We start from the raw sequence: 26134 nt of genomic DNA on the forward strand, positions 1-26134 counted from the left end.
TATTCACTTCAGTTTCAAACGATTTATATATGATAAATGATCAGTAGCAGATTGAGTTTTCTTCAATCTAATTAGATTCGATCGGATGAATTTTTTTTTCTATCCGATCGACCCCGACCCATGGTCAGCCCTACCCGCGAAATGAGTGGCCAAATTTATAGCACCAGTAGCCGCGCATAGGGTCCGGCAAGCAGCTCTGTAGTGGTCTAGATCGCCACAGCAAAAACAAGGTCATCTTCTAAAAAGGGTGGTCTTTTGAGTAGGTGCACTGGGGACGGGTATGGAGGAGCTTCTCCCTGCCGCTGCAGCTGAACCAGCTAGAGAGAAATGACCATACCTAAGAGCATCAGCATATGATTTTTTTGACATATCAAGTTTTTCCATCTTGATTCGGTTACTTGCACCTTTGATACTCGGCACCACCACCAGATTTTTGGGAAGTTTCGAGTGTTTTCGACGCCTTTGGCGTGAACGGCGTCGAGAAACATGGGTCCATACCTCTTTTTCTAGCTACAACGGGGGTTTGATGAAGCACACAGCATGGGGTGAGCGGCGACTAGACAGTAGCTCGACCGTGGAGGGAGGAGGTTGGTTGGCTGTCCTGGATTTGCCTTGGAAGGGACGAGGAGTTTTTGGACGTGGAGGTCTCAGAAACCTCGAGTGACATGTTTGTTACAAGGTGGATGTGGAAACTGGATCCTCTTTCCACACGCCACTCCGCATCCAGTTTTAGTTACCTCTTGGGTGGGTGCCATTGTCGTTGGGTTCATGCACCTTTTCATAATAAACTCGTTTGTCTCCGATCGGCGTAAGCTTAGCTCCTGTGAGAGGAAAACCCGGGTTCAATGCAAAGCGTTTCTTCTTTGAGCGATTCTTTGTGCACCGCGTGTTGTGCAGAAAACTGCGCACCGTATGTCGTGATTCATCACGCATGGGTCCGGGGATATTGGAGGAAAAAAAAATTTTTTTTTTTTGCCGATCCCGTGCGAGAGCGAATCACTGGATGCAGTGCGCGATTTTTTGCACCACACGCGGTGCACAAAGAGTTTCGCTTCTTCTTTTGATTCCTCAATATGATGGACTTCGGCCCGAGAAGAGTTTCGCTTCTTCTTTTAATTCCTTGATGGACTTCGGCCCGAGAAGAAATGGTGTTGAGGTGGTTTGTTGACTGGTTGACGCTATCATGTTTGCACCAGTGGCAGGGGAATGGCAGTACTTTGCAAATGGGTGGTGGTTTGGTACACAAAGTTGGAGGGGGCGGAAGAGAGGGAGGATTGGTGGTGGAAGCTTTGGGGTTTCTCTCACCAGAATCCCTGGAGCTGCTTTCCAAGACAAGTTTTGTTACCACGGGGTTCTTTCCTCTTTGATGTAACAATCTCATTGGCTGAATTGAGAGCAGCATAGAAGAGAATGGTGCATGGCAGATAGTTCTTTTCTCTTTGATGTAACAGCCTCATTTACTGAATTGAGAGTGGCATGGGGGAATTGGTGAATGCCACTACCATTCTAAAGGCGGAAAATATTATACTAGAAGAAGACTGAAAAATAATTATCTCACAAATTTCAGCAGAAACTTCACATCCGGAGCCTACTCACCTACTAATGATGGATATTTGAAGACTTTAAATTGAGTATCAACTTATGCGTAGCTCATGATGTTTTCGAAGAGATTAATTGGATAGCTTTCCATGTAGCCCATTATAGCAGATCTACTTCGTGGGAAAACCACCTCTAAATTATTAGGTTACCTTCAGGATAAATCGATGGCAGATGCAACCACGTATATTTATTTAAGAACTTTGTAAAGCAGCCTGTTCGACAAAAAATAAAAAAGCAAGAGCAAGAAAATGCAATTGTACAAACGTATGCCACTCAGACTTAACAAGCCATCTCTTCTTTGATGAATTTCTCAATACAACAAATATGTGGTAAAGGGTTCTACGAGGAACCATGTAGGTGTTCTATTCAATCAAGAATTCAATAAAATTAATTTAGCAGTGGGCAGAAAAGGAACTCGCAATCTGCGGCAGCCACAAGGATTGCTCCTTGAGCTAAGATGACCTAAACCTTCTAAGCACAAGTGACAATGACAGAAAATGCAAGGAAAAGATGCATGAGCCACAGCAACCAGGTCAACACACCACAGCCCCAAAAGAAGTATCATCAATAACCATCAATATAGTGGTTTTCGTATATATGCACGTCCAAGTTCTACACTTCCTTTTTTGGAGAGCTTTGCATAAGACCCCACTCAAATGTCAATTTATACAGTCATCCACCCCCTTGATACCGTTTTGCATTAAGCAATTGAATATGAGAAAATAAGATGTGAGAACAAGCATTTTACAGGTTACATTGTTTTTTTTTTTTCTATGACCACTAATCAAACTTTAGGTCAACATAGCATCGGGCAGATAAAACAATAAAATCAATTAAGCTTCAAGGAAAGAAACTTATTAACATGATGAGGGTTGCAATTTTGATATGCTATTATACACAAGATATGGTCTTGATAACATTTAACAATATGGTGCAGGTATTTCACACAATGAGAGAGTTAAATATTCTTTACATTGATGACAAAGTAATGCGTTCACACCAATAATACATTCAAGTACAGGATTATTTTCATGTGAGCAAATTTATGGGGAATGCAAGACGTTTCAAACTGAAAAGCCTAAATCGATCCATACAAATGGCAATTATCAGAACAAGTAACTAGCACTTGAAATATGATCACAAAGCCAATCAGAACACAGATTTATACTGTATGCAGCTATCACAGCTCACCAAGAGAGAAGCTTGTAGTCAGTACTTGAAAACCCATTACACTGAATCTGGCCAGAGCGCACACACCATCTGATGCATTTGTTTGTTGATTGTTGGTCACATTGGAGAAATCTAATCGTTCCTCCATGTTGAATATAAATAACAGAAAAAAATTATGTGTATACTAGTGAAATAAATGCTGTATATAGTTTAGATCTTGAGATTCTCACACAAAATAAAAAGTAAAAAAGGAGAGAGCAAATTTTGTAGTGCAGCAGGTGTCCACATATGATAACTTATGTTCTTTTCTTTGTTTTTTCTCTTATCACCTCGAAATATTTTGATACAAGAGCCGAAACTTTGTCTCAACAGAAAGGGAAAATAAGCTATGTACGTAGAAAACTTATGAAGACAGATAATTCTACTTTCTTGCCAAAGGCTCTGACTTGTACTCACTGCCAGACGTAACAACGTAACCTGCTCCAATCTGACAGTAATAAAAAAGAATTATAAGCAATTGGATAACATATGAAGCAGGATAACATTCTGTAACAAGTTGGACATGCTCAGAATGGCAGAAGGTGATAAACATCACCATAGATTGCTGCAAGGAACAAACACTTTCCATGTTTTCAGCTTTGCCGGAGAAATCAACGCATGGGATTAAAAAATTATTTGAGGATTGGAATCTCTACTTGGACTAATAGAGTCCAACTTTTATAATTCATCTGCTGGAACTGTGGTAACTGCATTCCCGAAACTGAAACTTTCCTTTTTATTGTCCTTTTCTTCATGCATATGTTTGTGATGTGCGGTGCACAATATGATTTCCAATGCTTCATACAATTTTCCAAGATTATCAACAAAGTTACTGGGCTTCACATTCATCCACTTGTTTATCATGTCCTGTTTGTGGATGATTCACTTCATCCACTGTTGGTATGCAGGGTATGCAAGAATGCTTGAAGGCAGATTTCTGTGCTCTTCCTGGTTTTCATTGAATCTTCAAGATAATCATAATGATCCATTTCTAAGAGTATAATTTGACTTGCACAGGAAGCCTATATTAATATCAACTAAACGGATTAGGTGAATGACTATGGTAAAGGTCTTAAAAACGTCTTTGAAAAAAGAGCTAGGTAAGGTTGCCTGATAATGATCTCTCCCAGGTAAGGTTGCCCTTAAAATAAGTTCTTTCTTCTCTGCTTCCTTCTTGCAAGCTGTAAAATGACTCCTACATATATGAGGGTTAAAGTTGAAACTAATTCAAAATTTCTTCTGGTCCAAACTCCATGATTTTAGAAGGTTTCAATTTCTTATAAAAATATTCGAATCTTCATTACCACATTTAGAGCCCTAGGCATGATAAGATGTTGAGACAAATGGTTCGGTCATGCTTCTTAATGAGCAAGCACCAGAATTCATTTATAAGATTTTAAACTTGTGCTGACAATTACATAAATCTGTGCAGTACTTAGCATTAATTACTAACACGCAGGGCTAATTCCTATGTGGAATACCCCATCCTTAAGCTCTGACATTGTACTAATGAAAGAGTTCTAGTAATGCTAGTACAGTTCACAACATAATTAGAGCATCTAAGATAATTAATCAGGGAGAATGAATATTCATTTGTAGAATTGTCCTTTGAGCCTTCTGCCAATGACACTTTTCCGTATCAACCATTCAATTTTCCTGACCATGACTCGACTGGGATCACTCTCTAGAAGGTAACATGACCATCAAAAAAGAACTAAAAGTTACATTATCCTCCCATTTCAGAAAGCAGGCAAAGCTAAATGACCTTCCGTTTCAGTGCAGCCACGATGCCCACACATGAACCCAACCTTAAAGCTATACAGAAAAACAATCTTTAGCTCCTTATCTCATCAAGATTTCAACAATGCTTATATCCCAAATAATATACCCCTCTGTTACCACTACCTATGTTATAATAGAATTTGTGGCTGTAATTTACCTGGATCTGCCTCGAGCAGAAATATTTGGGAACATAATAATGATTGTCATGATGGCCATTATTTGCAGTAACAACAGGAAATTGAAGGCAATAAGTACAGATTTGATTTTCAAAATATTTTCTTTATTTAGATGGACAGTGCAAATTTTGAAACAGTTAACGGTCATTATACCCATTATATAATACAGCGAATATTGGCCAGATTACAGCTGTTATTCAAATTCCAGCTATTGTACATATAACATAACAGGAGGCCATTGAGACTATTACAATTGTCAGTATAATATTGTGACAGCTGTAATTTTAAACCTAGCACCAAGGAGATGATAAATTCTACCAAAAGTACATGGGCAAGTATGTAGCATTCCTTGATAGGACCACCTACCCTACTAGAGGCTGTCAACATTTAACCAAAAAGGGAATTGATTACTTGGTCAAGACAAAAGCATCAATAAAGTGGCTGACCATCTAACTTCGTAATGTCCAACAAAACAATGTTCAAAAAGAAAAAAAAAATACGGCAGTGCAGGATATGACAGGACAAAAATATCAAGATATTATAACACCTTGAAATGAAGCAACTACAAGACAAAAAGTTGTAGCAAAGGCCAACCCTTCAAATTAACAATGGATATGCTACATCAAACAGGCAGTGGTGGAAGCATAAGCAGCAAAAGTAATTTTATTATCAACATCAACAGAATTACAACATTTTAGGAGCATTATGTGAAGAGAGTATTACATCTTATCTCTCAATGCAGCTCACATCAAGAACATCATGCCTAAAGCACTTTACCAAGATGACATATTGTGGAAAGAGAGCGGAAAACATTAGATGGGAAATGCATGTAGGCTTCTTTAAGAATCACCATAATGAAGGAATCATTGATGTCCTTGAGAAGTCAACCATGACTAGCAGCAATTATTATGATGATATGAATAATGGCTCTCTCTCCACTAGGGAGAATATCACATCCAATTGATGACAAACTCCTACGTAAACACTCAAGGAATTATGTAAATTTTAGTGGCATAACAAAACATTCAAATAGGTCTTAAAGTTGAATACTCACTTGTACCTATAAGTGACTTCTGCAACAAGAGGAACAAACTCCAAATTCCTAAGAGCATGAAGCTTATCAATCAGAGAAACCTAGATGATTATAAGTCCCACTAGAGGACCAACTCTCTTAAGTAGTTTCAAGGATGACAGCTATGGAAAATAGATTTTTTCAGAAAAGAGTATTTTCAACATCTTAAGTTAACAAAAAGTGTTCCAGTGCTGATGATTTAAGCAGTATGTGGCATGTGGATGGCTGAACCAAAGGTAGCATCCAGGGAAAAGACTTTAAAGTATCAATCGTACCATCAGGATTAAAGGGTATAAAAAACTGGGGATACCCAAGGGCAATGGTTATAGACATCAACAGTTAAACACAGAGAAGTTGTAGTCTCGCTGCTGTAAGAGGATGACACCAGAGTAAGGTTTGAAGTGTTTATCCATACTATCTTATATGTGTTATGTACTGCGTTAGCAATAATAAGGACATGGGAATACATGTCTCTAGGCCATAAAATATTGGTGTCTTTCTGTATTGTTATGTATTGGCACATATATGCATAGATCTGACCAAGATGTAGCACTACCAGTTTGATCCCTACTTCCACATTTTTAACCATGCCCAACAATCTTAAAAAGACTTGTTTTTATCCAATGCAGTCCAAACCACTTTCTTGTTGATCTTTTTCAGCTTACTTTCCATAATTGAAGGCCAAACATACGGGAAACATTATGCAAAAAAGTGTCATTTTGCATAAGACCACAGGTTAGAAATCGAAGAAACCCAAAATATATAAGCTGTGCAAATGGCTCCCGCAATATTAGCAGTATGTGAAAAACTACAATGTAACAAGAACAAGCCTCCATTTGTTTTCACATGAACTTTGTCTGATCATAGTTCTACAATAAAAGTATGTGACTATGTGTGACATATTGCCAGAAGTTATGTGACATCTGCACTAAAAAGCAATCAACAGAGATATCTAAGTTATAACTGTATATTTTTATACATTAATAAAAGGAAACTATGTTTACTTGTTTAAAATTTTTGTATACTAGCATGAAGCAATTAAAATTAATTACTTAAAAAACTGAATAAAGTTGCATGCCTTAGTAGATACGAATATCTATACATGCATAATTTCTTTTCGTTTTTTGGTAAGAATACAAGCATAATTTCTCATTCCAGTATCTACTGCTTATCGGCATGTGCAAAGGGAATAAGGCAACAATGGGCTATTTCATTAAACCTGAACATATTTGACCAGGCAATAGCAAATGCTACAAAGAAAAGGAAACAGAAAACAGGAAACAGCGAAGTAGAAGTGGTCATGAAGGGCTCTGCAAGCAAAAGCAGTGCCCTTGTTTGCTTTTGTCCAACCTCCCAATATTACTGCTCAAATAGTAATTTCATGACATATAACTTCGATTGCTAGATTTTAGCTTAACTTTATGAAATTAATTCTATATGTAGAAGACATTTTTGGTTTGAGTCTATTTAAAGGAAAAGAGGAGAAAAGGCATCCATGGAGTAGATCTAGTGCAAAGAATAGTGGATTTACAAGTTTTTAGTTTGGGTTTGCAATATATCACATTAAATCTTTTATGATTTTAAGTAATTAGAATTGAATTATAGTTTTAATTTTATACTGCATAGATATATATGTTGTTACTTGGCACTTGAAATGATGGTGATCACTATATTTCATTCTTTTTATATGTAGTTTCATATTTCATTCTGAATGATTGAATAAAAATAAATTTTAACAATTTCCTGTTCATACTTATATGCTTTCAGCTCAAAAAAAAAAAAAAAAAATACATAAAAAACACAAACAGCTCAACATGCTGAAGCACTGAGATATATGTCCTTGCTTCTTTTAACTTTTTTCCAGAAATTTTCTGGTTTTCTTCATAGTCTTTTTTTCTATTTTCTGACCAAAATAAACTCAAGACAAAACCATCAAAACTACTAAAACTAGCTCAGCAGACGGCCAAACCGAAACCAAGTTTCCGAACCTTGGTGTTAGGTCATTGATATTATTTCTTAGAGTATTTAGTTCTATGGAACTCCCTAACCTTCATAATTGTGTTTTGTATGAATAAGGAGTCTTTTTTGTCAAATATTCAAACTAGCTAACATATCCTTGGCCAGTTAAGAACATGACCTAAAAATAGATGGAGTATCTCTTCTGAGTTTGATTGATTTATCCATTGGGTCAAAGTAACTAATTAGAAATCTGTTTTCTAGATCTGCTCTTATTCTCTTGTGCATTTCTTTCCCTCTACTTACTGTATCAAATCATTATCAGATTAAATCTGATTGCTATGATGGAAAAATTGAGCAACCCAACATGTCAAAATAGAAAAACTCTTCAGACCAAATAGGGAAAAGCAACCGCAAGTTGCAAGAAAGGAGACTGACTGCCTCTACATTCTTTGGGACATATTGGCAAGAGAAATTGCAAAATTTGGTGTTCATTGTCTGAGGACCAGTGCATGCATGTATTTAGTCTTAGATTGGTTGTGCACTCAAAAGATTTTGAAAATTTATATAAGGCCAGGCAAGGTTTGCCGTACCAATTGGTAACATAACATACTGGCACCAAACTAGTATGTAGTCTCATGCTATATCGATATTTGGTATGCTCATCATTTCGTATCATAAGCAAATTGACATTGCAACAGGATAGTACCAATATAGGATCCGGTACCAAGATGGTGAAGTTTGGGGCCGGGCAAGGACTCAAGTCCCAACAGGACATCCCGTGCACGACATCAGGACAGAATACCATTCCAAGCATGAATCGCTCAATTCACCGTACCACTCCAAACCATCTGGTTTAGGATGTACTAAGCTGTATTGGTGGTAGATCGGCATGATTCCGCCCCATGATTTAAGAAACCAGCACGAAAGGGGAGAGGGAGGAGAGAGAGGGAAAGAGAGGGAGGGAGAGAGGAAGAGAGAGGGGGAGGGCCAGAGGAAGGTCTTAGCTCTCGATTTCCTTGTTTTGAAGGCTGAAATCACTTAAAAATGTCAAAATAAAAAAAGAGCCCCACAGGCCCCTGTTTTCGTACAAAATAAGGGAACCAATGGTGGAGCCCTTCTTTCAGCCCTCCCTCACCCCTCCCTCCATCCCTCTCTCTCTTTTCCTCTCACTTCTTCTCCCTCCCCCTTCCTTGCTAGCTCTACTATGTCAGTACAAGTGTGGCATGGAACCGCACAATATCATGACAAACCGTGCCACCAGGCAATCGGAATGGGTCCTAGTATTGACACCACACATTTTGATCTCGAGTGTCAGGACAAGACCATCCCACCATTGTCCTAGCATTCCGATTGGCACATCTTGGAACATCCCTTATCCTAAGAGTTAGGATAGGGTGGGATGGCGTCACATCCTATTCCTTGGGAAAGCCAAGACAACCTCATTCTAAGGGATTTATGACCCCAGAGCCAAGGATCCAAATAGTTTCTAGCTAGCCTTTTGGATAAGGTCTACGATCATTATAAATGGTATCACCGAACCCATGGGCTATGGCCCATGTGGTTAGAAGGCACTATAGCACAGCCCTTTCAAGGTTGACCATGAACCAATCATGGTGTTTTTGATTCTGAATGGACCCTTAGATTGGCAAAAATAGTAGGATCTAAATGGGGGGAAGTATATGAGGACCCACGTTGGCGTGTTTAATCCTACATCATTGCACACTAGGAAGATTTTGAGTGCTTATATACAACACCGAAGATCTCAAAAAATAATTTCTAGCTAGCCTTTTGGGTGAGATCCTCGATCATTACACAAGGCCAAAGATCACAAAAAGTAATGTCAGTGCAACAATCACGCTCTACCTCCATGTTGAGTCTACTAATGAAAATAATATGGGTGTTGCATTATCAACATTTGCTATTTGAAGATATTTTTAAGTGGTGTAAGGTGTGCTTAACAACTTATATGGGAGAGAAGAAGACAACAGCAGGAGGAAGGAGAACGGGAGCCAAACAGATGCAGGGAGATCGAAAGGTTTCTTTGCTCAGGAGAGTGAAAGGAAGAAAGGGGAGGGAAGAGAGGGGGAAGAAAAGGGGACAACAAGATCAAGTTGGGCGAGGTAGACCCCACTTTTTCTTTTTCTTAACGTACTTACTTTCAGATTCTTTACCAGTCAAGTTACTCTTTCAAAAGAAATACATGGTCTGCTTGAGTAATTTAAGGATAGGATTTAAAATTTGGTGCATCTGAGGACAAAGGTTCGAAGGTTATAACTAGTATTAACTTTTTTCCTCGAACATATATATCATATCTTCCCAAAAAATAATATTATACAATTTTTTATATTATATATTTTTTTTTTGTACAGGACCTTCCATTTTATCATTTTTCATCTTGCAACTCTCATGTACTTGCACCTACACCTTCAAGATACCAAGGTCATGGACATCAACCCAAGCCCCAAATTGAGAGAGAGATTTAAGAACAAAAAGCAATAAAAATAAAAAGAAAAATCAATACAAGTGGATTTGCACAACTTTTGACCTTAGAATATATTCTATTTTAGCAATATATATTCTATCTTTTATAAATTTCTAAAGTGTATGGAAGATTATAGTTAAAAATTTAGCAATAAAAATATATAAAACTCAAAAAAAAGGACAGACGCAAAATATTTGCACAGCTTCTAACTTAAAAGTACACTAAATAGGCCTAATTTGCCTTAAATAGATTCTTTTGAAGTCCAAATACATTTTAAAAAATAAATAAATAAAACCTCTAAAATAATTTTTAGAAAATAGAAAAAGATCATCCAGATGGAGTAACAGGATGCCTGACCTTGATGGCAATTGGAACATGGCATGTCCTATTCCTTGGAAGAACTATGATGCAGCCATCCCATGGGATTTAAAACCTTAGACTAGCATTTTACATATGCAATGCATGTGAGAGTATATACAATTTCTGTAAGTTTTTAAATATAGATATATTTAGAGGAGAAGGAAGGCTGTCATTTCTCTGTTAAAGATAAACATAGTAAGTGGGCTGATCACCGATGGCTCTTGGAGTTCAATTTCTTTGATTTTATAATCCCAAGAAGTCAACTTATCAGGAGTCTTACTTTTTTTTCTCTTTCTATTATTTGCATTATGATTCCATAGATGGCACTATCAATCATGCCTTTTCAAATATGAAAACCCAGCTACAAAGGGCATATTTTTTACAAAAAACAAACTCAGGACACAAAAGCTTCTGTCATTATAATAGTAGAGATAAGGATTTAAAAGATTTGATTGCCAAGCATTAATCTAGGACCACTCCTCTTGTTACTGCAACCCAAAAGAAGGAAGAAATATTGTAAAACTTCAAAGCGATATCATAGGTACCAAAACTAGAGGCAAAACAGAAACATGCAATACACAAATCCCCGGGTCAGCCATTTTGATTTTCTAGAAGCTAAGCATGCTAGAGGTTCCAGGCTGAGGAAAGGAAAGGGGAGCAGAGGATGAGAAATCACCTGACAATCCTTCAAAACAACACGCTCTTGAAGATGCACATTACTGCATATAACAGAACCTTGAACAAGGCACCCATCTTCAATGGTTACATGATTCATCACAACAGAGTTTACAATCTGCAGGAGCAAAAGAGAATAACATTTATATATAGATTTATAAAAGCCAGAAATTTAATTCAAATCAATTTTGCGAAACACAGACTATCCAGAAGGTCAGAGCTCAATAAATCTTTATCTCCTATTAATAACAAAAAAAAAAATTTACCCCACAAGATGTTTTTTTTTTTCTTTTTTCATTGTGTTTATGGGCGCTACCTTTACATTTGAACCAATCCTGCAGTGCCGGCCAATGATGGATCGCTTCACACTACACTTATCACCCATCTGTGAACCTTCTGCAAGCATGCATTGGGGACCAACCTAAACCAATAATCAGTAAGAATGAAATAAGTAAAGATAATGTATATTGATATAATCTGTAATGCACTAAGCAATGCTGCATGTTAAAACCATTCACAAACCGAAGAGAAAAAAAAACAATATTAAGGGGAGAGAAAGATCCATATACAATTAACAACTTCATATCGTACAAACATACATACATATATTTATATGAATGTATAATATGCATATATATAGATGTGTGTTTGTGTGTGCGTATACACACACACACACACACACACACATAGAGAGAGAGAGAGATGGACTTTGCACCTATCAAGAGGAAAGGGGATGTGTGTTTCTATAAAAGAAAACAAACAGATATTATTCACACTGAGCTAAACACAGGTCAATGAGCTAAACGTTGACCAACTATAAGGTAATGTAAGAGATTGGCTCACAGTAGTTTTTGATCCGAGCTCTGCTGATGGATGAATGATGTTGTTTTGTGAAGAGAAAGAATAACCAGAAAGGTGACTAGCCTCTCCTACCACCTACACATGAAAAGTAATTTCATTTCCCAAGTGAAATTTAACAGCACCAACATAAAGAAAGGAAAATCAACCCACAAAAACACCAACATAAAGAAAGGAAAATCAACCCATAGATCTTGGTGCAAAAGATTCTTACATCACGATTAATGTCACTAAATGCTTGAATTGAGTTCAAACGAGCACAATACTTGCTTTTGCTAGCAATATAAGCACAGCATTTATGCGTTCTCAGAGCATTTTCTGGAGACCTGGGACTCAAAGCAAGAAGCTCTTGATAAGCAGATGGTGCAATTTCTCGATGTTGAGACATCCATGTTACGTAGTTCTGGGAGGAAACTCTGCCATTTGCATTATCTTCTACCTTATGTAACCCATTGGCAGATATTTCTGACCTCTGAGTGCAAGTAATAATAACAATTTTAGATACTGTAAACCAAAAAGAATATATGCAGATATTAGTTAGCTTACCAACTGAGTCCTCACAAGATACGGCAATACATCCTGTCTGATACTATGAAATGTATCCTTCTGATCCAAAACATCTTGCAGAACAGTTCTGATAGACATTTAATTGCCAGCAAACAAAACTAAGACAATCAATATGAAAAATTGAAAGCAGAAGGGGGAAAGGAGAAAATAACAGAAATATGACCACATGCATGTGAAAAGAAAATTCTAACCTCTTGAATGCATACATATGAGCATCCATGAGATCAGCACGGATTTCCAACTACACACAACCAAATATAGAAATATTAGAACAATTAGTAAAAACAATACATCTTCTAAGTTATGAGACTATCGGTTTAAGAAGTGCACAAAGTATGCAAGTGCTGCAAAAGGTTGACCTGAAAACTTCCTTTTAAAGATGGAGAGCTGATATAAAGCAAGGAATGAAGTTTACAATGAATGAATGAAAATTATACAACTAGCAGGAATACAACCATATTTGGCAGTACCATTGCAAACCACCTGGTTTTGGGCATACTGAACCGTACGACCCTCAAATTGGGACTATATGAGGCCTCAGCTTAGAATAGAGCCCAAACCGATCATTCCTAGCCCGAACCAGTAGGTTCATGGCAGTTCGGCTCTTAAATAATTGGAAGGCAGAGAAGGCCTCCCATGCCTTCTCTGCTTCTCTCTCTCTCTCTCTCTATTTCTTCCCCACCTGGGAGGCCTTCTCTGCCTCTATCTTTTTCTATTTCTTCACCAAGAAAAAGGAGGATTTTCACATACTTCAGTTCAGATCCAACCACAAATCAAGTAAAGGGCCCTCTCCCCTTCCCTCTCCTCTTTTTTTTTTTTTTGCTGAAAATCAGCCAAAATAGAGAAAATGAAGGGAGATCATGCCAAAATATTGAATTTTGGTATGATTTCATGATATACTATAGAGTAGAGCTGATATGGGCCGGGCCTTGGGCCTAAATGGTATTCATTTTTTTGTTGGGCTTCGAGCCAGGCCTATTTAAAATTTGACATTTGTTCTGCCCAAGCTCAGCCCACAATCAGCTCTATCATAGATCTACGGATAATCTATGGAATGTAGCCAAAATCCTAATTTTTCATTAAGTATATGAATTTTCAGATTAAAAGTATATCCATGAACTACAATTAAAAAAATGATAAAAAATTTTCTATAAAATTGATAGCATATTTGGAAGGATGCATGCTAGTTTCTATCTCAATTTGATAGCAATTTGTTTAAATTTGGACATGATCATGTGCATAGCAATTTAGAACCAAATTTAAATAAATTTAAAAAATAAGTTATTGTTAGTGCATATCCATAGATTGAGAAAAATATACGTAGCACCAGCTGTAGGGTGTTAGACTACTCTTGAATGATTTTCAATGTGTCTTACAATTTGCATCTCAGATTGAAGTGTATCAAAGAGAAAGTGGACCTGAAATACAATGATCCATTTCACATTGATTTCATGTATGATGACAAGGATCGAATGATTGGTTTGCTTTAGGGCTAGCAAAAGCAGCCCGAGCTAGATTAGCTAGGATCGCCTCCTCAACTAGCTAGTCTCATAGGGTGGATGCAAAACAATGGATAGAATGATGCATGCCATGCTCACATCCAGCCAAAAGGCCATAGAGGCTGGGGGGAGCTAATCATTTGCTAGGCTCTATATCTAAAGATTCGACAAAGAGAGAGATTAAGAAAAGGACACAAGGTACCAATCTACTCAGAATGGTAACCACAGTTGAACCATCCAATAAGCTAGGCAAACAAGGACATCCAGGGAATGAAGGCAATACCTTAGATTAGTAAGAATGAGAAAGGAAAGAAAATTATAGTTCCATTAGAGAGAGTGGATAAGAAGTCTGTTAACTTTAATTTGGAGACCAGTGAGTGCTCAAATGACTAGTTACATAGATCATCTCACGAAATCAATAATAATGACAAGGGCAATTCAAACGGTGATGTATCTGGCGACTAGGAAGCTAATGATGGATATGGCACAGTGACTCAGTCCCAGGGTCTTTGATTCACCAGTAAGTTCCAATTAAGTTATGCCACAAAGGATAGGGACCATGGTGCACAATGTGGTAGAGCTTGTGAGAACACCACTGCAGATAGATCATGGACTCCTAAAAAGGTTATTCAAGACATGATGCTAATACATGGAGTAGAGTCCCTAGAGAATATCTGTTGTCTGAGGCATCGCATTTGAGCCAATACTATCCTCCATGGTCTCAGGCAACTTACAGGTGAGACTTCGCTTTCAGATAGCCCATCCAATATCAGATAGAGAATCAGTACCACGATGGCTATCCAGCAAGCATAGATTATGGGATGTGGGAATATGGGACAGATTATCTGGAAACTTGGTTTAACATCCTAGGTCTTACCTATGATCACAATCTTGATATCTAGGAGGGGCATAGACACTTCACAAAATTTAGATGTCAGTATGTATTTTGTACTTGAATGAAAATCTAATGCAAATCCCAATTCAAATGATGTGCTTATTGTCTTGGTCCCCTAGACACCTTTTGAAAAACATTAATTTGTGGAAAATAGGTTTCAAAATCCCAGAACACCACTAAGTTACTCCTAAACTAAACTAAAATCAAAAGATAGATGCAATTAGCAATTTATAACAACTACTTCTGTTCATGCTAGAAATATTTTGATCAAATGAAAATAATCAAATTGGGACATGGAAGTCTAGCACAAACAACTGAAGAACCAAGCATAAGAAATGTGAAAATAAAGTAATTGTAGCACCAAAATGCAAGGAAAGATGGATTTTAATATAAGAAACAAGATTTATATATCTAACTTTATTCTACAAGAAAGAATGATAAAAAAAAACTAAAAATGGTTAGAAAGAGGAATGATCTGCAAGGACCAACAGCATGGAATTAAGAAGTGGAATAACAGAAAGCAGGAACAAAATCACCACGGGTCAAAATTTCTTCATGGAAGAGAGCTTGCAGAGCTCTCCAGGCCACATGGACAAGGAAACAAACCACAAGAACTTTGGCTCTCAGATCCACAATCCACCGTACTCAGGAGCATGCCAGAGGTGCAGTGAGGCAGCAGCAACCATGAGAAGAAAATACTGTCCAATCCGACTATTCAACCTATCCCACATCTGTATGATTGAACAAGAGGAAAGGGATAGGTATTTGTATGAGAGAAGACAGGGAGTGAGAAATACACAGCATACGGTTCCTCAAGAGGGTTTACAAAATTGGTTGGCCAAAGGATTTAACCTGAACAAGCTAAGCTCCTCAATCTTGTTTTCCCACTTTAAGTAGTCCATGTAATCCCGACACCTGGTGCTTCCTTGATCTCATTAATTCATAATGTTACATCATCAAGTCACTTAGGCTGTTAAATGACTAGCATGTGATGACTTAATGAGGTGTAGACCCACACCATAGGCTAAGATAAACCCAAGCCAACTCAAAACATGTCCACTCAACGCACTAGAAGATGTATCGGAAACCTAAGACAACAAGGAATCCAAATGAATATTATGCCCAGAACTACTAGTAGCCCCACAAAATAAAAATGAATGAATACCACATCTATTAAACTACATATACCCTAGTTCATATGCCAAAACCCAACACATGATGATGCAGTATAATCCTAGGGCCAAATGGCCCTAAGCAAGCAATTTTCACAGCCATTATTACCCTGGTTGTAAAAATGGATAAGACCATAGTAGCTCCCATCATGGTGTGGAGGAACTCGTGGAGCTCAATATTGTAGCACATGCACCTAAAAGCACTTGGATGTACAAGATAATACATGATAATTTTGTTGTCTAATCACATCATGGGTTTATTGCATGTTGTGGACACCCAAATGATCAAGTGATATTCATAAGATCTTGTCCATCTTGTGATTTGCATATTGTATGCTTACCTTATGTTGGATCTACAAGGGAAAAAGCATGCTACATCACCACAGATTTTATTCATTAAACAAGAGGCCGTTCTTCTTTTTAATTTGTTGTGTATACTGTGATTTAAAACTTTCAAATTGCTTAACATCTATTATATGCAATCATGTTGATGTTAGTATGTAACTTGCATTTGTCAATATGATGTGTAATCCTTCATGTCCAGTCCCAGAATACATAGATGAAATGATTTAGGAGCAGTATTTGTTTAAACAAGTTGAACATGTGACTTTAAAATCCCAAATTTGCATGTCTAGATCATAAAATAATTACAGTTTACAAATAGTTCACAGAAACAAGTATAGGGACTTCAACTATATATTAAGCCCATATGTTCTTGCATGTCTTTCAAGGCCAGGACATGCTACACCATGCAACCATTACATTGTTTGGCACAAGACAGATTGGGTATTGTATAGCTGTTTTTCGGTTTACCAGGACAACCAATATTTTCAACTTTGTGTTCCCACTTCAGTAAGTACATGGGGTATAAGGATTTTCCAGGGATATTAAAGTAGAAGCAGAAGCTTGTACAAGTTCCTCAATGATGCTAAGAAGCAAAAATTAACTTAGACTAATCTGTCTAAATCAAACCAGCAAATCATAATGCTAGCATGAGATCAAGAAGTGAAATATAAGTGGAAAATATGGGCTTGTTTCATGATAACCAATCCAATAGTAAACATGCATACCTGACCTACAGCACGGAGAATGTTCTTCTGTACACGAATATCTTTTTCAACCTCAGCCCCTGTTAGGATAAAATTTAGCATCATAATAACAGCATTAAATTAAATAACATGCATGACCTTCCTAATAAGCAAACCTGCTGCTATATGTAACAAGAGCTGCCTAGTGGGATCCAGCCCCACAATATTGTATCTGCTTTTCTTAACTTTGTCTTTTCCTGCAGAAGATCCAGTATCTGAAGGTCCGCTGACAGGCGCATAACATAGAAGCGTAGTTACAACTGCACCATGTCTTCTGTGAGTTGCAGCCACAGCCCCAGGAGGCACATCAGAAACAAGGTCTCCACTCACAATCTACAAAGAAAATGAAGCAGCTAACAACAAAGCATACTGTACCTACATATCTACAATATGTTTTTCCTTTAGCATCAACAAAGGATCTTGGTTATTACCAGAACATCATTTGCAGTAAGGTGATGTGCCACAGCACGTAGTGCTCCCGCTGTTCCAACATCCTCAGGGACTGCAGCCACCTACAAGAAGGATAAAAGATGTTTTTATCATAATAAATTGATAGATAAGGTCATGTGTTGCAATTAGAAGAAGATCAGCTGTAGTACATATGATCCATGCAAAGTTTCTCTTGAATAAGTCACTTGCAGCAACTGATCCAGATAATTATTACCCTTTAGTTCTTAGTGTCTTTCGGGTTGCACTTTGGCTTATATCTGTACCTCATAATGAATGCAACTCTCTACTTGAAACATGGTTCTCATCCTTCTCTCCCTAGAACTCTACTCTTTACAATTTTTATGCCAATTAATGATAATCTTAATTTGGATAGCTGAAAGGACAGGTACATCTACCTGCCAGCTAGAATTTAATATATCATAGTAGAGTTTTTTTCTAGTCAAGATTTGCCTTCATTAATTGGGCACTAGCAATTAATACATTAACATCATGTCAAGATCCATTGTTTTTCTTTTTTATTATTTATTTTTTTGGTTGAAAAGAAATGTCAAGATCCACTTTTTTAACTGCTCAGGAATTTAAATAGGTCATATCTTGATCCACAGTTCCAAACATTTGTACCTAGTTTGATCAAGGGTGGTAGTTCTCCCCGATATGAGAGCTATGTCAGAGCTCTAACTGGGCCAATTGTAATTCTGACCTGAGGTAGCAAACAACACAGCAAATGGATGGAAATTCTCCACTCAATAGCCACCACTTAGGGCTCTGGTGCTGTTAATCAGAAAGATCTTGGTAGGATTTTTACTTTCTGGACCACCCCTTCTCTTTCTTGCTGACTGGCATCCCTTGCTAACTTCTCCAAGCTCCCTTCCTTCTTTGAGCTCTGCCATATTGCTCTTCTATCTCTTTCATTGGTGCATTTGTAAGAGTTCAAGGTAATTACCAACTTTTGGAATTCAAATTGACATTTGATGAACATATGAACGTTTCTAACTTGGCAACAGCAAAAGGAACAAAAATATCATCAAAACTTAAAGCATATAAGTAACAAAAAATATCCACCATAATTTTTCTTTTATGCCACATGAACCTTTCACCATGTCCAAGCATCTCACTGCATTGCAAGACAGCTGGTATTGCAACTATACAATGTGCCAATCTCAACTGAAGATCTATGAGCCACAAAAGCAAGGTATTCACATTGTCAAACACATTGTTACAAGAGTCAATACCATCAATCAAGAAATAGTCGCTTCTTTTTCAGTCCATGCATTGCTGCCAATAGACGAAATGATTGTCATAGATGGACTTCACACATTTTCACAACATTGATTTCATTTAAAAAGATGATATTCAATGCAATCATCGGCTCCAGAACATGGACAACCATCCTTATTCTTGCATCAGAAGATATATAGCAAATACTCGAAACATTATAACAAATTAAGGATAAGCAGTCAAGGAACAAAGCAAATAACGCCGAGACCAAACTGACCCTATGGCAAAACCTGATTATCATTCCTTCAATGCAAACCAGAAATTTAAAAAAAAAAAACAAACACTCCATCCCATCACCAATTCAAATGCATGTCAAATCTTTCACTGAGGCATTATCACAAACATCCAATGAATTCCAAGTACGACATGCACTTACTGCAAGCATACTTCCGAAGTGTAAGTACAGGATTTTTAAACAATGATTGCACCAATTCCAAACAGGAAAGAGATATCATAGGATGATGGATGCTTGAGAAATAAATAAATATCTGTGTCTCACCTCAACATGAAGGCGGTCGACATAAGCACCCGATATCCAGCCACCGACTCGAAGAGCGGCGTCTTCCCCTTCGACCACCTGTTATACACTAAGAAACTGATTGAAAGCTCTAAAATCACCAACCTTCGATCTTCTAAGGAGTGAAAAAGGAAAAAAGCGTTCAAGCAAAGGGAAAACGGGAGGAGGAGAAGGACGCACGACGATGAGGTCTTTGAGGTTGCTGGATTCGAGGAGCTCGAGTACGTAAGAGAGGACGGGGCGGTTGGCAACGGGGAGCAACGCCTTAGGGACCTCCTGCCATTAGAGAAGGACCACGTTAACGGAGAGAGGGGGGATTGGAGAGAGGGATTCGAAGGGGGAGGAGAAGTAACGGAGAAGAGGGACCTTGGAGACGAGAGGGGCGAGCTTCTTCGCAGTGCCGCCGGCGAGGACGACGACTTGGAAATCCATCATGTTTCTTTCACCGCGGCGGCAGGACGATATCCTGGTTCCAGGGATCGCTCTTCTAGGCAGCCGCGAAGCGGTTTATGCTATGTTCTGACATATTAAAGAAATCCAATAGTTAAAGCCCCTTTTTTACAAAGGGGATATAGCTCAAATGGTAGAGTTGCTCGCTTTGCATGCGAGAAGTACAGGTTCGATCCCATGCATCTTCATTTTGTAAATTCTTATTGAGAATTATTATTTTTATTTTTTTATGATATATTTGGTTAAAAAAATTATGAAAAATAAAAATAATGAGAATTATTATTTTCATTTCTTCCTCCTTTTTATGGCATTTTGGTTAAAAAGGTTATGAAAAATAAAAAAAAAATAAAGACTTTTCCATGTAAATAGAAAAGTTTCCTATCAGTTGTAAGTTTTTCAAATATATTAATTTCTTCAAGACATCTTTTTTTCTTTTTCGGCTTGTTCAAATATTTTTTTTAGAGATTTTTTTTCATTTTTCCTCTATCTTTTATGGTATATTTTTTTTTCATAGAATTTATAAAAAAAATGAAAACTAAGATTTTTCTTGAAAATAAAATATTTTTCTAAGAAACTAGTTATAAGTTTTGCAAATTTATTATTTTTCTAATGAAGTATGTAAGTTAAAAACTAGACTTTTAGAGAAAAATGAGTTTTTGAAATAATTTTTTTTTGCATCCAAACATGCCAATATTCATAAAGAAATGGCACCCATTTCTTTCTTTTAATAGCATATTTGGTTGCAAAAAAAAAATAAAAAATAAAAACAAAATAAGGACTTTTCAATGTAAATAGAAAAGTTTTTAAGAAAGCAATAATGAGTTTTTCAAATTTATTAATTTCTCTAGACATCTTTCTCTCCATTTTTGCTTGTTCAAATATTTGTAGAGAATTTTTTCATTCTTCATTGATCTTTGATGATATATTTTCTTATGAAAAATAAAAAATGAAAGCTAGGATTGTTCCCGAAAATGAAAAGGTTTTCTAAGAAACTAATTATAAGTTTCAGAAATTTATTATTTTTCTAATGAAATACACAAGTAGAAAACTTGACTTTGGAGAAAAATGAGTTCTGCATACAATTTTTTTTTTGCATCCAAATATGCCAATGTTCATAAAGAAATGACACACAATGCAAATATTATTATTCTTTTTAAAAATATAGCACACACACTCAATTTTTTTAAAAAAATATATGTTCTTAAGATATAGCATGTAATGTAGAATTTTTTACTCCTTTTAGAAAAAGGCTCTATGCTTGTAAATTCTATCACAAATAAAAGGTCTCAAAACATCCTTGGAGAAATGGCTAGTCCATGTTTTGTCACATAAAAAGGTTTTAGAATATTCTTAGAGAAAAAGACTGATAGGGTCAAATGCTGTCGTTAGGATACCGTGATTATCAATCAAATTTCGATTTTAATAAAAATTAAAAATATGTAGAAAGTAGTGAGTCGGGTTGAATCCACAAAAAAAGCAGGATTTTGATTTAAAATCTTTGATTTTATAAAAAGAAAATAAAATTTTGGAGAAAGCAATTTAAGTCGAAAAATAAATCAAGTACTAAGATTTACTAACTAGATCCTAGCATCGACTTGTAATAAAAATAAATAACAAAAATTTAAAAAGTATAAAAATAAATTGGTACTAAGATCTACTAATTAGATCCTAGCATTTACGTATAAAAAATAAAAAACAGAAATTTAAAGTGCAGGAAAATAAATTTTGCATTAATTGAAATTTAAATTCAAGTACAAAAAATTTAAAAGAAATAATAAAATAAAATAAAAATAAAACTATAACAAGGATCTGAAATTGATCAGTCAAGCCTCGTCAGGAAGATGGTTGATGATCTCTCCATCTTCCGTCGTACTCCGTAGAGCGAATCGACTTCTCTCCTTCTTTTTCTTAAGTCTCTAAAGCTATTTAATTTTTTTTCTATTTTTTTCTATATTTTTTACTCAATTTTTTTGCTCACAAAGCTTATTCCCAGACCTCCTATTTATAAATAAATTTTTCATAATTTTTTGATAGGAAAAGGAGTCCTAAAACCCTTAGAAATCATATTAATCTCTTAGGAATATTCCTGACCGTCGGATCAGCTTCGGACTGCCCAGATATAATCAAAATCTATAGTTTTAATCCTTATCAAAGGCGGATCGAATGAAAGCCATTGGATCTGGGTTCTGATGAAGTTCTGACCGTCGGATCATGCAATTTAAATCCTTAACACAGTCAGGAGCATCCTCAGCTGTTGGATCGCATGATGGATCACTTCTGGGCCGTTGGATCATGCAAAAACCCCTCTTTATAAACTGGCAATGGATGTTGATTGTCGGATCTGGGTCGAGATGAATTTCAGTCATTGGATCATATCCAGAATCCTTCTCTCACTGTGAGCCACGCTTGTGGACCGCGTGAAGTTTTCTGTGGACCGTGCCCTGGCTCTGTGGACTGACCGACCGGTCCACCGTACATCGAAGGCTATTTTCTTTGTTTTTTAGGGTATTTTAGCTCTGTTTTTGCTTCGATTTTTATCTAAAAAATTGAAAAAAATATGCATTAAATTTTTTAAAAATTTTTCTTCATTTTGGTGCTTAAATTGCTTAATTAAATTAACATCTATTTTTCATAAATATGCTCTAATTTTATATTTTTTTAAAATTATTTAATTTTATAAAAAAATTTAATTTATTAATAAAATTAGATTTTTGAGAAGATGTTAGCACCATAAATTATCAAAAATACCTTCAATAAATGTAAAAATATACCACTTATCATACTCTCCAACTTGAACTTTGCTCATCCTCGAGTAAAGAAAGAATTTAGAATCAAGTACTGTTTAACTTAAAATCTCAAATTTTACCAAATAATTTTTAAAAGGACCATCGATATTCAATAAAGCATAAATGAGGTATGTCATTGGGATATTAATACTAATTAATGTAAGAGTTAAACTAAGAACACTAAACTTTTTCTGAACTTTTTCAAATTATCACTACCTTTATCTCCAAATCATCACCTTCACATGGACAAGTATATTGTTACTTCCGTCCTTCATTTATTGATTGATTTTTTTTTTATGTTGTACTGCTATTGAGTGTCTTAACCCCTTAAGCTTTCTGTTTGACCCATGTAGCGAGTTTTCAATCAATGACTCCCAAACCAGATGGCTTTAGGACACTAGGTATAAAATATCCCTCGAATCTACTTGCTCGAATCAAACAGTCTCTGAGTTAAAACTAGCTTTACAACAAAGCTTCTTTGCCTTTCATACCTTTTGACGCAAAACTCAATACTTGCTTAGGCAAAGAGGCCCGGTTACTCAGCATGAAGTACTTGAAAAAAAATTTTTTTAAATATATGAAGAAACGTATAGTTACTTTATACAAGCCCATAAGAAGTAAACTCTTCTTTGATGCTGATAAAAAAATTTATAAATGCTCAAAAAAAATTATTTAAGTTCTAAACTTAACTCTTTATTGAGTTTTCTTAATACTTGATCCCTCAATATCTCACAAACTCTCTGATCTGTGCATCAATTTTCTTTTAAAAATGCTTGGTTTAACTCGATTCTTAAATGTAATCAGATGCTTAAATACTAAATACTAACTTACTTGAGAACTTAAAAAAAAAAAAACTATTCTCCCTTCCCAACTTAATCTACATTGTCCTCAATGGAGTAGAAAAAATGAACGGTGCATGTAAGGAGAAAGAAAAGGAGAGATATCATCTAATCCATAAGTCTTTTCAAAACTGATTCTCCCCCCAACTTAGCCAAGATTATTTTCAGATCCCTACAAAAGACACAAAGCAAGACTCGATTATCCTAAATAAAATGCAAAAGAAAGCAAAGGCAAAAGCAAAAATTGAAAACTTGAAAACTGAGTTACCTCTCAGGAAGTGCTAAGTTTACCGTCTTCAGCCAGCCCATGCTGATTCTCTTACCTATCCCGTGTCGAATATTGGATTGACAAATTCTAATGATTTTGGATTGTCAATCTCAAGAAGATGGCCTTTGATAAATTTCAATATTTTATTACCAATCTTCAAAAAGTATTTCACATCTTCATTTTTAATTGTAATAAGATAATTCATAAACTCATTCACAGACCTTTGTTTATCAAGAATTTCTCTTATTTGTTCTTCTAAAATGCTCATGAATTGAGTTTTGGGGTTAGGAGTTGAGTTCGACACAATGGATGCTGGAAGGGTGTCTTTTGATTTTAAACATGCATATTCAGATGTGATAAAGGGCAATTTCAATTTTGGAGGGGATGGTGATTCTAAAGAAGAAGAACTGATTTCTAAAGTTGAAGCAAATGAAATTTTTGATGAATATATCTCAGATAACTCATCTGCTATCTTCTCAGTATCAATTTTGAGCTCAGATTCTTCTATCGGATTAGTCTCAATACTAACATGTTCTTTCAAATTTACATTTCGGCTAGCATCAGTACTAGCCTCACTCACCTGGTCTTGGTATGCGTCTTTAAAAATTTTATCTCTTGTAAGCTCAGAGATTACTATATCAATTTCAAATTGAGGATTCTTAGGTGGGACATTGGATTGATGACTTGATCCAGGTAGTTGGTGGATGGGTGGGTCATTTTCAAAATTCAATATTGGTTCGTTTGGCAATTGACCTAGTTCTCTCCTCATGGTAGACTCAGTTAATTGATCTATTTGTGCTTCTAACCTGACGAGAGATTGCTGTTGGGTCATGATCATTTGTTGAAGTTGGCTAAATCTATCATTGGCTAGATTGATTTGTTGAGGAGATGGGTATAACGGCTGATTGTAATAAGATGACTGAGTAGGCTGACTAGGCTGATCACTATTATAAGCATAATTTTGATATTGGGGCCTACTCTGAAAGTTTTGCAAAAGAAGAATTTGGATCTAAGCCTGAGTCTGTTGGGGTCTCCAAGAAAAATTAGGATGGTTCCTCCAATCTTGGTTATATGCATTTATGAATGGGTCATTGACAGGATTAGAGTAACCTTGAGCAGCTTGAACTTGCTCTTGGATGAAAGATAAAAACTGTGCAGTCGTTGGACATTCGCTCACATGATGGGCCAGGCTAGCACAGATAGAACAAATCTCCTGCTAATTAGGTGGTGGTGTGTATTATGTAGGAGATTGTTGACTTAATGCCAGGAACTGATCAAATTTCTGGGCAAGAAGGTCGACTTTATCTAATCTTTGGGCTATTAGGTTCAGATCGGCCTTAAAACTAGAGTCTGTTTGCTTGATCTCAAAAATTCTTGCCCGCTTTTGGTGAGAGATTGATCTTTCGTAGGAGGATAATGAAGCATGATTGATTAAATTTTCACTCAAAGTTTCAAATAAAGTGTAGGCTTCATCCTCACTTTTACTCATGAATGTACCCCCACAAGATGCATTTACCATCTGTCTGTATTGGTCACCTAAACCCTCATAAAAAGCTTGAACAATTTGCCACTTAGATAGACCATGATGTGGGTATTTTCTAAGAAATTTCTTAAGTCTCTCCCATGATTCATGAATTTGTTCTCCTAAAAGCTGAGCAAATCCAGTGATGGCTCGCCTCATGGTGTTGGTTCGACCTATGGGATAGAATTTCTTAAGAAACTCGTGCTGCATTTCAGCCCAAGTTTGGATTGGTCTCTCTATTGTGCCAAGCCAATACTTAGCTTTGTCTTTAAGTGAGAAGAGAAATAAGGTCAATCTAAGTGCATCATCAATAAAATTTTGAATTTTCACCATAAAATAAATTTCTAAGAACTCATCCAGATGCTTGTAAGAATCTTCATTAGTATTTCCATAGAAAGATGGAAGTATTTGAATTATGGTCGACTTGATCTCATAGTGGCTTGCAGGGATATCAGGTAAGTGGATATAAGTTGATGGGTTATAGGTGGAAGGAATAAAATATTCTTTCGTCTGCCTAGGTGGTTCTCTAGAATCTCCAGCCATCTGATTTTTAGGTTTAATATGAATCAATCGTTCAATCTCAGGATTGGATTTAACTAGGTCAGGATAGAGAGATCTTCTACCTTGCATA

At 36.3% G+C, this 26134-nt stretch overlaps 1 protein-coding gene and 1 non-coding gene across 5 annotated transcripts; one reads left to right on the forward strand and one right to left on the reverse strand.

Moving 5' to 3' along the window:
• Positions 1–2549: 2549 nt before the first annotated feature.
• On the reverse strand, positions 2550–20162 carry LOC105034452 (uncharacterized). 4 transcript variants are annotated; one of them, XM_073253004.1, is made up of 13 exons: positions 20005–20162; positions 19819–19914; positions 19621–19698; positions 17825–17905; positions 17510–17726; positions 17376–17434; positions 12931–12980; positions 12719–12806; positions 12387–12644; positions 12158–12250; positions 11631–11735; positions 11316–11432; positions 2550–2859 (listed from the first exon to the last, which is right to left on the reverse strand). In XM_073253004.1, exons 1-13 carry the CDS (start codon positions 20071–20073, stop codon positions 2827–2829), a joined length of 1344 nt encoding a protein of 447 aa, XP_073109105.1. In that variant the 5' UTR covers positions 20074–20162; the 3' UTR covers positions 2550–2826. The 4 variants fall into 4 exon arrangements, with proteins under 4 accessions (XP_073109105.1, XP_073109106.1, XP_010907933.1 ...); XM_073253005.1 differs by having other exon boundaries at positions 2550–2901; XM_010909631.4 differs by lacking the exon at positions 2550–2859 and adding an exon at positions 2943–3256.
• Positions 20163–25558: 5396 nt separating this feature from the next.
• LOC140854974 (small nucleolar RNA R71) lies at positions 25559–25665 on the forward strand. The gene has a single exon (XR_012138067.1). It is a non-coding gene; the product is annotated as a small nucleolar RNA R71 (small nucleolar RNA).
• Positions 25666–26134: the final 469 nt, after the last annotated feature.

Source organism: Elaeis guineensis, chromosome 1 (assembly GCF_000442705.2).
Source record: "Elaeis guineensis isolate ETL-2024a chromosome 1, EG11, whole genome shotgun sequence".
NCBI lineage: Eukaryota > Viridiplantae > Streptophyta > Magnoliopsida > Arecales > Arecaceae > Elaeis > Elaeis guineensis.

What these genes read in the sequence shown, in the direction of transcription:
- LOC105034452 (XM_010909631.4), bottom strand. Translation starts at nt 20,073, where the DNA reads ATGATGGATTTCCAAGTCGTCGTCCTCGCCGGCGGCACTGCGAAGAAG. An exon ending in TTAGTGACATTAATCGTGAT is followed by an intron (nt 12,251 to 12,386) that starts GTAAGAATCTTT and finishes TTTCATGTGTAG; the next exon opens with GTGGTAGGAGAGGCTAGTCA. An exon ending in AGCTCGGATCAAAAACTACT is followed by an intron (nt 11,736 to 12,157) that starts GTGAGCCAATCT and finishes TTATTGGTTTAG; the next exon opens with GTTGGTCCCCAATGCATGCT.